At 41.7% G+C, this 12331-nt stretch overlaps 1 protein-coding gene across 12 annotated transcripts in view; it reads right to left on the reverse strand.

The window, feature by feature from the left end:
• TENM4 (teneurin transmembrane protein 4) overlaps positions 1-12331 on the reverse strand; it is a 1208276-nt gene that overhangs the window by 60663 nt on the left and 1135282 nt on the right. For all 12 annotated transcript variants that reach the window (XM_066175594.1, XM_066175595.1, XM_066175593.1 and 9 more), the window contains 4 exons: positions 10413-10674; positions 4504-4771; positions 2327-2470; positions 1031-1280 (listed from right to left, as the gene is read on the reverse strand). In XM_066175594.1, coding sequence (XP_066031691.1) covers positions 1031-1280; positions 2327-2470; positions 4504-4771; positions 10413-10674 — 924 coding nt within the window. The remainder of the gene's footprint in view (positions 1-1030; positions 1281-2326; positions 2471-4503; positions 4772-10412; positions 10675-12331) is intronic.

Here is a 12331-nt window from a genome sequence, read left to right on the forward strand (position 1 = left end):
AGGAGGGAGGGTCTTATTTTCGGGAAGATTCTCAGTTTCAGGCCAAATCTTGAGAGCTAAATGGGAATATTGAGCCTTCCTATCAGGCTAGCCTTATGATGACTTCTCAGGACCTGAATTCAGGCCTGTCAAGCACAGAAAACTCATTCAGGAATACTCCCTTAACTCTATGTGACTTTCCTGGAGTGAGGTTTGTCTGGCCATGAAAAGCCCAGAACCAGGCCCCATTGCTTTGAAGTGGTTGCTTGTATTTGTTGTGGAAATTTTAGATAGGAAAAATATCCCCAGTGAGGTCAATTTGAAATTTGGTTCAGTCACAACTTATTCCATTTTCTTAGAACTTGTGACAAATCATACTTTCCCCTCTGCTTCATTGTTTTTAATGGATGTTCCTGCCCCTTTGTCATTATTTCTCCTGGTATATTTTTTTTCCTTTGCTTTCTGGTGTTAAAAGAAAACTCACCACTTGCTTCTAGATGCTCCCCATCTGCATGTTCAGCCAGACACTGCTGCTCAGTTGGGAATTGAAGGAGGCTTCTACAGCTGTCCCCTCAAAAAACAACTAGAAAACCCCAGTATGTGACTGCATAGAGTGATCATCTTGTCTAAACTATGAGTGATTATCAGTGTTGTGATCAGTGTTGTGTCCTTCAAAGTTTAGGTTATCTCAGAGGCTGCTTGTTAATTTTCAGCATTCCCACTGGTTTCTGACTACAGGAAAAGGCAGACATCAGCACAGCCTGATTTAGCAGCACAGAAATGTGTCAATATTTTTGGCATGTGATTAAGCTCTGGAAGAACTTGCTAGGCCTGTGTTTCTCTGGTGTAAATCAAAGTCAGCAGAGTTGCAGAAGAGGCAGATCCAGACAGCTTTTTCTCTGTTTTGCTGTGTTGTTGGTTTTTTTTTTTTTTTTTTTTTTTTTTTTTTTTTTTTTTTTTTAAAGAGTTTTCCTCGTTTTTCTTTTGGGTACATAGGATTTCTGCAGAACTTAAGAGCATTACTCTAACAGCCACATTCAGCACAGAGTACCTCAGCTCCAGTATGTTGGTGACATTGCCAGAGGGAAAGATCCTTCGGATGTAGTTGAAATCTCCAACATAAAGACTTCCATCAGACCCACATGTTAGGGCAACCGGAGCCAGGAGCTTGTTTCCATCTGCCAGACCATTGCAGCTTGGACAAGAAATGCTTCGTCTGCGGCCATTGCCCATAATGCTTCCAATTACAGGTGGCTGCTGGGAAATGAACTGGTTTTCCCCGTTTCCTTTATGCAAGATGCCTAGAGAGACAGAAAACAGTATCGTGGAAATTAAAGAAACAGGGAGACTGAGACCAAAGGGAGCACAAACTGGCAATGCTGCATGCTGGCTGGGGAATCTGTTAAGTAGCAAGAAGGTTTATCATCTTTCATAGTTTGCAATGAAACTTTCAAACTTCGCAATAGTTTCAAATGAGGAGCCTCTTTTCTGAATTAAGTATTTTTTTAGACCCATTACATTTGCTGCAGAAGGAAAATACGTAGGGAGAATAAGACTGTCTTTACCCTTGAATGAAATACACTTTTCAGCATCTTATGAATTTTTACCTGCACAGTCTCTTCCTCCTTGCCCCGTAATTCACAGCCTACCAGGCAAAAAAAAAAAAAAAAAAAAAAAAAAAAAAAAAAAAAAAAAATTCACAGCTCATGGAAAAGTAAGGGCCGGGAAGACTATGGGACGTTCTCTAGAGCAATATTTCATTTACAAAGTTTTAGAGGAGCTCTGCCTGTTTTCCCTCTAACTGTAGTGCTCCCAGAAGTGATGCGGGCTGAATTAGATGTTTGCTCCCATACCACTATTATCCAAAGGGACACAGTGCTTCTGCCTTTGAACATGTTCTGATCAGCTTTTAAGCCTCCCTACTACAGTACTCAGCAGTCTTCAAGGACTCTGGAACCTTCCATTCTCCCTTAGGACCCATGAAGCCTCTTGTTTTGTAAATACATTTGGCACATTGGAGGATGCCTCTGGATGGATTTATGCTTAGTGACAGCTCCAATCTGAATAGGTTCCCCTTACGTTATTTTAGGAATATTTCCCTTCTTTTACTACACTATGAAGTTGGGCTGATATTCAACTACTTCATGACGGCCAGCTTCTTTTACATTTTGCCCACCAAACTGCTTCTAAATGTAGGTTACTAGAAATAACTTGTTAGTAAAACACACAAGAGAGCACATGTGTTGGTCAGGTTTCTTTCTTTTCCTTTTCTTGAATTCTTAGTGAAAAGGAGCAATTGGGTCTTGCAATGCTGTATTATTCCTGTTATGTGTCACAAACAACCTACCACTTTGTATGTTGAGGGCATGGTGTTTGTCCAGGGACCATCCTCCAAGTTTGGAAGCATCAATTTCATAACCCTGAAGCACAGCTGTTCTCTTCTCCCATAGGATTAAGTCTGGACAGGATTCATACTCATAACCTACTGAAACTGTGAACAAGACAGAAACAAAAGATTCCTTAGATTAGGAACCCAGAAATGCAGTGCCAGCACACACAGAGTCACAACTGAGCAGGGGTAAGAGCATTTCTAAAGAAAATTGCTAATTTAATTGAAAATGTCATCAACATAATAGACAATCACAATACACATAATATTTTTTCTCTTAAATCTCTATTCTGAATTTAAAAAGGTCAATGCCATTGTAGGTGTGGAGTGAATGTGCTAAAAATTTAAAAGACACCTTTTTAATGATGTATTTTAAAACAATGAATATTAGGATTGGGACTTGACCTCTGCTGAGTCCCTTCCAACTCAGGATATTCAATGATTTGAGAGTGTAAACCACTGCTGGACTCTCAGATGAGAGGATTTTACTCCTATCTACTTTCTTTGATCACAGAGTGCATGCCAGGAACTTGATCATGATCTTTCTTGGAAGGTAAAGACTTGCACAATTCATGCATGGGACAGTGAGTCCCTCAGAGTCAGCAGTCTCAGCCAGGTTGACTTGTGGTCATTGTTAATGTCAAGAGTTTGCTTGCCATGATGTCTAATCAGAGCCTTTCAGGACTAACTCCACTGAACACGCTGGAGTTGCTTAAAATTATGTCAGCAGAGGGAAAATCATGTTTTTGACAGAATAATGATTCCTTTACAATTTTCTCAGAAGAAGCGCGACCATTTTCACTGGTCTGCTTTTCTTCTTCTAATCTTTACAGCTGAAGCAGAGCAGAACTGCAAGTTCCACACAAATGAAAAGCAATTACATAGATCTTTTTTTATTTTTACTAGATAGGAAAAAAAAGTCTGATCTTACAAGTCTACCAGACTCTTTGAAAAGTGCTGAGCACTGAGAGAACTCAGGATTCACCATCAAACATAGTCTTTTGCAGATTGTATCAGAAAACGATGTAAGTTAGGATATGAAAGGTCAATATTTTCCACTGTTCTGGAGGTGGGAATCATTGAAAGCATGAATGCTGATGTCCTCACACTTGCTTGGGTACTCTCAAGCTGCAGAGTTGTTTCATGGAGCATTCCAGGACCCACTGATGATCTCGTATCGTAAAGAGCATGCACACGGAGTCCTTCAGGATATGCTACCAGGACACAGTTCTCAGTGTGGACTCTGAATTGGGTGAGGCTCAGCAGGGTGTATCATCCAGTCTGCTCAAGGCAGCTGAGCCTGACTGAGAGGAGGAAGGCACCTAATCCTTACTCCTGGAACACCAGGCATCCTGCAACTCCTCTAAAAAGACTTATCTCCATTTGAGCTATGAGGCATCAGTGAACCATCCTTCTGTCAACAGGAGCTGTGTTTGCTAATTTGGGATCTCTCCCATTTTGCTGATACCATTTCCTGGCAGCCTGAAAGGTCTAGTCTAGACTCAGTTGAAGACACGTAACTGAATCCACTGGGTGTTGGCAGATGGGAAGCAATCACTGCAGAACTGCATTACCTCCGCTCACTAAACACCCAGTATGGGATGGCATTCTTGAATGGCTAACGAAGGGGAAACTAAGATTAGACCAATCCTGAAGGTCAGCCACAAGGAGCAGTAGCTATCAGGGCTCTATCCTTGGGATTCCTTTCAAAGCAGTGTTGACAGTTTCTGGTTATGGGTGAGAGGCAGCCAAACGCTTCTAGTCCCAGTTAATTCCTTTTGTATGAATATGATGGGAGCAGCTCAGGATGTACACGCTGGGCCATGAGCCAGAGAACAGATTAAGTATCTGTACTCTGTCCTTGAAAGTGTTCAAGGCCAGGTTAGATGGGGCTCTGGGCAACCTGATCCAATGGGTGGCATCCCTGCCCATGACTGGGGCATTGAAAGTAAATGGTCTTTAAGATCCTTTCAACCCAGACCATTCTGTGATTCATCTGCTGGGGAATGTGTGCTGCAGAGAATCTGCAGGGACCTTTTCATGTGTCTGCAGTGAGACCATACTGATCTAGGACACAGCCTATCACTGCCACTTAGTTGCTTCTAAAAGGAGGCACAAACCCTGGGGTCACTTACCGAAGGCTTCTGAGAGCCCATACACCTTCTGGCTGTAGACATCTGTCTTGTCCCAGATGAAATAGTAGGACAGGTCTGGAGCTGCTGCAAACCACTTTCTGAAAAGGCGTCCTTCGACGGCCACCATGAGGTGGACTTTCATGAGGTTGAAGGGGATGGTGGGGTGGGTCATGCTGATCCGCAGCACAGATTTGTAGCCAGCTGTGCGACTGCTCAGGTAACTCACTTTTATTTTACTGCCGGAAACGTTAATCTCCTCTTGTAGAGCCTGTGGAAAAGCAATCCATGAGGTGTTAAATCAGCAGCGAGCAGGCAGGAAAAGGCAGTGAAGCTGTAATTTATCAAACACACCTGTATAAAAGCTCTGGCAGGCATGTCTGAAAAGGCACCTAGTAGGCATCAAGTATGAAATCATATACGTAACTTATTTCTGGAAGCTAAGGAATGCCGCCTACCTTTTCCATCTCTGTTACATGGGAGAACAAGAGAAAAAAGTGTCCCAAAAAGTCATTGTTTACAAAAGGACTCACTCTTCCATGGAGAAAAGAGTCTGGGATCTCAGATAATTACAGGCCATCAGTATAGCTTCCATTTTCTGTCTTTTATCATCATAGGTTTTAGATGCCTCTAATTTTTGTCTCCTGGCTTTCTCTTCCCAGTAAAATATCACACCCTACTTGGCCTTAAGGATGTTTCCTGGTCCTGATCATAACATGCAATTCTCTTCAAGACATTAGTGAATCCCGATTCCACCCTTCCTTTCTCTGACTTATCCATCTCTCGTTCTTTGAAACTGCTTCTCTCCTACCTCCCTTCTGACCCTCTCTACCTGATCTACCATCTACCTCTAGCCTTTTTTTAATCTGTGTTCTCGCCCTTATTTTCTGACCTCACATTTGTTCCTACTTATTCTGGTACTTGCTTAAAATTCCTTTCCTTCTTACTTAAGTGATAAAACTGTTGGCCTGACCTACCATCTACAACTCCTTTCCCTTCCCTTGCATTCTTCCTTCCTTTCTTTTCCAAACTCCTCTGTATTCTAAGTGAGTTGCTTCATTTTCTCCTCCAGCTGTAAGTGTGGGTTTTTCTGACTGACTGGGACAGTTATCTAACAGGTACCCTAAATAGTGCAAAACTTTAGAAAATACTGAAGAAACATCAGGGAAAGCTTTTTCTGCTTTGAGAACAGAGAAGTCTCAATAAAGATGGGATTTTTCAGCTAATTTACCTGCTGAAGTATCACCAGAGCTTCAAGTTTAATTTTTCTTTTTTTTTTTTTTTTTTAATGGAGAAATGCTTGACAAGGTTATGGAAAGTTATACAAGTATATCCCTGACACTATGCTGATCTTTCCATTCAAAATGCTGATTAAAAAAATCTTAGGAGAAAAAAATTGTCAGTTTTAAGAAAACTTCACTCTTGGGTAAACACCCAACTTGGATATTTTTGGCACAAGTCAGCAACCTCTGACAAAGATTGAAAAATGAAGATAGAAGCTTATCAGTGAGCTGGAAAGCTGGAAAAATGGGATGTGTTGTAATGTCACAGCTGGCACAGTTCTTTTCTGTGCCACTTCTGAAGTTCTTCAGTGTGCTGTACCCTAAATGAGCTTGGAAAATACTTCCCTAGCAATAATCATCTTTCTGAATATTAAGAGCAGGGAAGCTTGAAGGCAGGTGGGTCAAGAGATTCACCCATCAGGAGCGATCACATCTACCACAGTGTGATTCTTGGGGTGTCCTGTGCAGGGCCAGAAGCTGGTCTCAATGATCCTTGTGGGTCCCTTCCCACTCAGGAGATTCTAGGATTCCATGACCCTTGTGCCTTATGTCACTCCTGTACCCAGCTCCTTCTATGTGGGAGTGGCAAACTTCCCAGGCATAGTGAGTTGCTCAACTCTTACAAGTTTTCTGGTTATTGCTATAAAAAATGACAAATCTTGTAATCTGCCCCCCAAAAACACCTCTTCTGAGATGTTATCTGAGGTCCAACACTTTTTCAAGTGATAACTAAAAGGCTCAGAGTGTTGCAGCACTTGAAGACAGACACATCCAGCAGTTAAAGCCCCATTCCACTGTGCTCATAAATACTTTCCTTCTCTAATGCAGTGTATTTTCATATCTCAGTGCTTAGGAGGCTGAAATATGACAGAACTGGGAAAACCCAGGATTTTACAAATATATTTTATGAGATCAGCAACAAGCTGGATGAGGACCAGGTTCAACCAGAGATGAGCTGAGCCAAACTGCAGTAAAGGTGGTCCCTTGTATCAAATCTGTCTTCATGTGTAACCCCATTAGGATAAATACAGGCAAAAATAATTGTCATGCAGATACTATTTGGAAAGTCTGTTTTAGATCCTTGTCAAAAGTAATTATTTCTCTCTGTCATGATCTATCTCGGCTGTCTACCATTCCAAAGAAAAGGTCAGCCCAACGCTGCCAAGGCACTGAGCAGCACAAGGGGCTGTGTTTAAAGGTGTCTGTTTGAAGAGAGGGTTCAAATAATAACTCAGGTGATTCAAAATATATTTGTAGTTTGTAAGTGGTGACAAACTAGCAACAAAACACAGCACTGATAGGGGGGTATATAATTCAGCAGGATATCAGTGGGAGAAAAGGGGGTAAACAAACTTTAAAATTATCTGAATGTGCTAGAAGTAACAAGAGGTAAATTGTGCCCTTATTTCTATTTGATAATTGCTGTTTGGCCCAGACACATTCATATGCTGTGACTGCAGGCCTCGTGAAAGACTCTTAGAGTTTACCCAAAGTAACCAATACAATCTTCTCTTTTAAAGAGGTCCAGCCATGAGGGTGGGAGGCAGAAGAGCTGCTTCTTCAGGCTTACTGGGGATTTACAGAGGGTAACAATTTTCACTGTCATGTTCTTTTGGCTCTGTGGTGTTGAACTGTTCTTGTAGTAGTGGTAATTTTTCTACTCTGTGCAAGAGACAAGGCAGGAAATCTTGTTTCTGTGTGCTGGGTTACACGTCTTCTACAGCTACTCTTCACTCCGCCAGCAGACAGGCAAGGAACAGTCAATGTCTTTTTCTTTTTGGCAAGATGCTCAGAGAGAATGAAAAAACCCCAAACATTTATAGTCTGATTCATGGGCCTTAATATAGACATCTAGTGCTTTCGAAATGTTCTATGGTATCCACCACTTCTGCAAGGGCATGACAACTCTGACGTGGACCTTTCTGACATCTCCGCCTTTCTTAAACTACAGCTGGAGGCCAGAAGGGACACTTCAGGGCATCCTGAATGGTCCCAAATTTCTCTATAGGCACCTGACTCAAATATTGAAAATGCACTAAGTTTTTTGAATGCATCCAGGTAGAGAGCACTGCATTTAGTTCTGCATTTATTTGTTGGAGCTCATGAGGTTCTTATCTAGCCACTTGTCAAAATCTCTTTCCCAGCCCTGCTATCTGCTTGTCACCTCCTCCCAGATATGTGCTCACACCTTTTATATTTAACATTTCCCTACTTAGAACTGTGTATTATAAAATGCAGCTGCAGGAATGGACGGCTAGGTTATTTTTTATTGTAGGTACATCCAGTATAGAAATGAAAAGTAGTCCATTTCTGAACTGCAGTACAGTCAGGACTCTGTCACAAATCAGATTCTCTTGTAAACTCCTGCACCACAAACTCTGCTAACCTTCACCAGTCAATATTTGAGGTGGAATATTGATTTACAGGTTTTAGCTCAGACATATGGCACACAGGAAAAGCACTGTGTTCATCATGTATGGGATTCATCTCATCTCAACTTAGGAACCTAAGTTAGCTATCTCCTCTGAACTGCTCTTTTAAGTTTTCCCTACAGCTAACAGCAGATACAGACAGACTCTTTAGAAGGTTAGTGTTGCCTTGTAAACTTAAGAGTGGAATTCAGTTTAAGGCATCTAAATCCAGATGTCAACTTATAAATATGCTTCATGTGAGATAGGCATGTAAACATCAATTTTAGTCAGTGGAATCTAACTGATACCACCAGTGAGAACCAGAAAGGTTTAGGGTGGTCAGTTTAAGTGATGTGTAGGCTCCACCGATGTACTGATTAGGTTTCTGTCCACTTAAATGGGAGCTCGGATATTTGGCACATATCCAGACAACTGAACTCCTTATAATCTCAAAATCGATCTTTCTTATGTATTAGATTCCATAACTACAGGTGTCTAGTGGGATTTGGGATGTCCAAGTGATCTATTGTTCACAAGGATTCAGGACACTGATAGGGGATCATTCTGGAATGGCAGTTGGAGGCCAAGTAGGATACCATCAGGACATTTCAAATGGCACTAAATATCTTTGATGAGGGTGGTAAAACACTGACACAGGTTGCCCAGAGAGATGGTACATGCCCCATCCCTGGAAACATTCAAAGTCAGGTTGGATGGGGCTCTGAGCAGTCTGGTCTACTGGAAGGTGTTTGTGGTACCAAATAATGACTGAGGTTATGATCATAGTTGCACTGCATGAGATACTTGCTTTTTCCCAGGCAGCACTATTACCTTTCATGGTGTTTGCTTATGTGATAAAAAGATGTGGAAACCAAGATTCTGAACCAAGAATTTATAATATGATGGACTTCACATGACACAGGACTTAATTAGTAATTATGCAGGGACAAACATGGTGACTGTAATAGGAAATTAGTGCGAGAAAGGCTCATAAGACTTGGTCCAGAGGGAAAGGTAAAGAGACCACTAGCTTTATTTGTTGCTGGGTTTAGCACCTGTTTTATTAAAATTAGAAAGTATAAAGCTATTTCTTTCCTCATCAATGGTACTGCAGCCCCAGTGGGGTCACACCGGAAGCACACAATTTGTCTCTACACTTATTATTTCCACCTTGGCAGATTACTGTCACTAAAAGCAATACTCAGGACATGCTGAACACAGGCATATGAAATCCAGAGAACAACATGTCCAAGATAGCAAAGGCTGAATGCTGCTACATCCATATGTTTCAATAGAATTAGTGTTTTTAAGGAAAATTGATAATTTGGTTTTTTGGACTATTCAGTTTAAAACACAACTTTCCATTTGACAAAATACTTTGAAGCCACAGCAGATTGTTAAGGTTCTTTATCTTACTTATGCTTCCTCAAAAAAAAAAAAAAAAAAGGAAATTGGGGATGAGAAATTAAAGGTAACCCTTTCTGCTCATCTATTCCAAAAGTCATGAAATGCAATAAAACTGAGGTGCTCTGCAGGCTGGCTCCTTCTCAGCCATCTGCTGGCTGACTGCATGTCTCAGCAGCTGTGTAGAGCAGGGGAATGTGACTTCCAACCATGAGAAAGTTAATTCCAACATTCCACCACCAAGATTCATAGTGCCCTGTGGGTGGAACTGGCTCCTGAAGAGAAGACAGGCATTAGAGCAGAGGAAGGGCATCAGCCTGGCGCTGGGCATGTTGAATCCCAAAGGGCTGACCAAGGGCTTGTTGTCAGTCACACAAGAGTCCCAGCTCACGTACTGTCAGTCACAAATGCTTTGCCTCCATCTCTCAGGATAAGAGAAAAGAAATCTGGTAAAGTGAGTGCCTGGGAGTGAGTGCTCCTGTCAAATGTCTGAAAAAACTGGATAACAAACAGGGAACACTTATTGTTAGGAAAGCAGGGGAATGGTTGCATTTGTGTTGCTCAAAGCTGTCAAAAGAAGCACAGAAAGAAGATAGGGATGAGAAGGCAGTAGCAGAGGTTACCCAGAGAAATTGTGGATGGCCCAATCCCATTTCAATGCCAGGTTGGATGGGGCTCTGATCAACCTAGTCTAGTGGGAAGTATCCCTGCCTATGGCAGGGGGGTTGGAACTACATGATCTTTAAGGTCCCTGCCAAGCCAAACCATTCTATGATTTTCTGAGCTATTATCCCTCAGGTCAGATGGTTCATACCTGGATTTCAGGAACAATAGGACCTTTCTCTGAGCAGGAAGTTGCAAAAGCAGTGAGTGGAGATGGAGAGACCACAGGGTTGGGCCGGGCAAAGTTACTGAGGTCACAGCTCGGGATCTCATTCTCTTCGTGCCTCATGACTATGGTTTCCATCACAAAGAAGCGATCCCACGGCAACCACAGCGTGTGCTCCTGGGTGATGAAAGGAGCCCGCTCAAAGTGCAGGATAATGGAGATTCCACCAACGGTAACAAGATCAAAGCTGTTTTAAGAGATGGAATACAAAATTAGTGCAAGCACCACCCCATCTGTTTGTATCAACTCCCTAGCAATGACTTCAGAAAAAAATCTGCAAGAAATATCATCATTCTCATTTTATAAACCTAAAATCTGCAGCCCAAATAGGCTTTACCCGAGTAACAGCAAGTGTCAGAGGCAGGAGTCCAAGCTCAGCTTCTTTGCACCTTGTCCTAATGAATATTGAAATCATATCCATACCTTTCTTGAAACGTGTTTATCTTTGTTGGTGCTTTTCTAGCACCAACATATTTTGGCCATACATACTATTTTTTTTTAAGTAGTTATTATCCAAACAAATGCACAGATTGGATCAATTCACACAATGAAATACACTATTTGGAAAGCAGTTTCTCTAACACATCTCCATATAAATTGTCTTGGCATCTCTGCTAACCTGACTATGCCTAATGCAACCCAGGGAACATGGAGAGCCCAGTCATGGACTGAGCCTAGTCTACTAGAAATACATACAGTGCAGGGTGTCTGTGTGCCACAGCACTCAGCACATCATCTTTTTTGACTCTTAAGCATTTAGAGCAGGGCAGATGAATCACTGCCTGTGGTCTGTGACTTCACCCTAGGCTACCTCCAGTCAAGTGGCTTTTCTGCCTGTGTTAGTGTTGGATAACAGACAGCCTTCCAGAGCTGTGTGAAAAAATGTTACCTTGATAAGGAAAATATTCATCCTCTGGATCTAAAGATGTTGGGATAAGGTTCTGGTGGTTTTCTTAGTTTTGTATTTAAACATCACATCTTGTCACAGATGGAGAATTTATCAAGTACCACGGGGATATATCTACTATGTATGGACCCAAAAAAGAAGTGTTAAGTAAGAAAGGAAAGGATTTCAACAGAAGTTGACCACCTCTTGTTTTTGCTCCTTTGTGTTTTTCTCACTGTCTCTTCGGTTGCAATGCCAAATGTGCTTCAGGCAAAGAAAGTTTTCTCCTCCCTGCATCTCACTTTCTTGCTTGATACTGCTGTATGATACTCTCACTGAGACTTCATGCATGTGATCAGGCTCACTGTTTTCAGCAGAGCTGTTCATGTGTTTAAAGAGCGATGAGCTTAAGTGTTTCTCTGCATGAGAACTGGGATCTGAAACACTCTGCCCAAAGCCAGACTTGATGCACCTTGTAAATACATGGTAAGAAAGGTGAAAAAAGTATCTAAAAATTATTTTTCAAAATTAATTGTGAGGCTTTCAGATTGGGTGCAACAATACCAGAGGACCAACAATGGGCATGAACTATTTCTAAAAAAGTCTTTGTCAAGCAATTTTTTTGGGGAACCTTTGTTTTATTTCATGGCTGATGGACTGAGGTGGCATTTAGGAAATAGAATTATGAAAAAAGGTTATTCATTTAAGAATGTTGAATTGAGTCCATGAGAGGAAGTGGAAAGCACTTCAAAAAGCCAGAGCCATGTTTATTCTACCACTCAAGTTGGGGCATCATGTTCCCAGACCTATGGAGCTTGGCTTGCAGTAGCCTGAGGAGTAACTTGATGGTCCCTGCCAGCAAAGCTGCACAACGTTTCTACCCTGATGTGAATGTTTTTAACAGTCAATTAGCATTTGGCAAGCCCTTCAGCTGGGAGCGAGATGCTTGCTCTGCATG

The sequence above is a fragment of the Chamaea fasciata genome, unplaced genomic scaffold (assembly GCF_029207755.1).
Source record: "Chamaea fasciata isolate MVZ Bird 193981 ecotype frontalis unplaced genomic scaffold, bChaFas1.0.hap1 SCAF_2, whole genome shotgun sequence".
NCBI classification, from domain to species: Eukaryota; Metazoa; Chordata; class Aves; order Passeriformes; family Sylviidae; genus Chamaea; species Chamaea fasciata.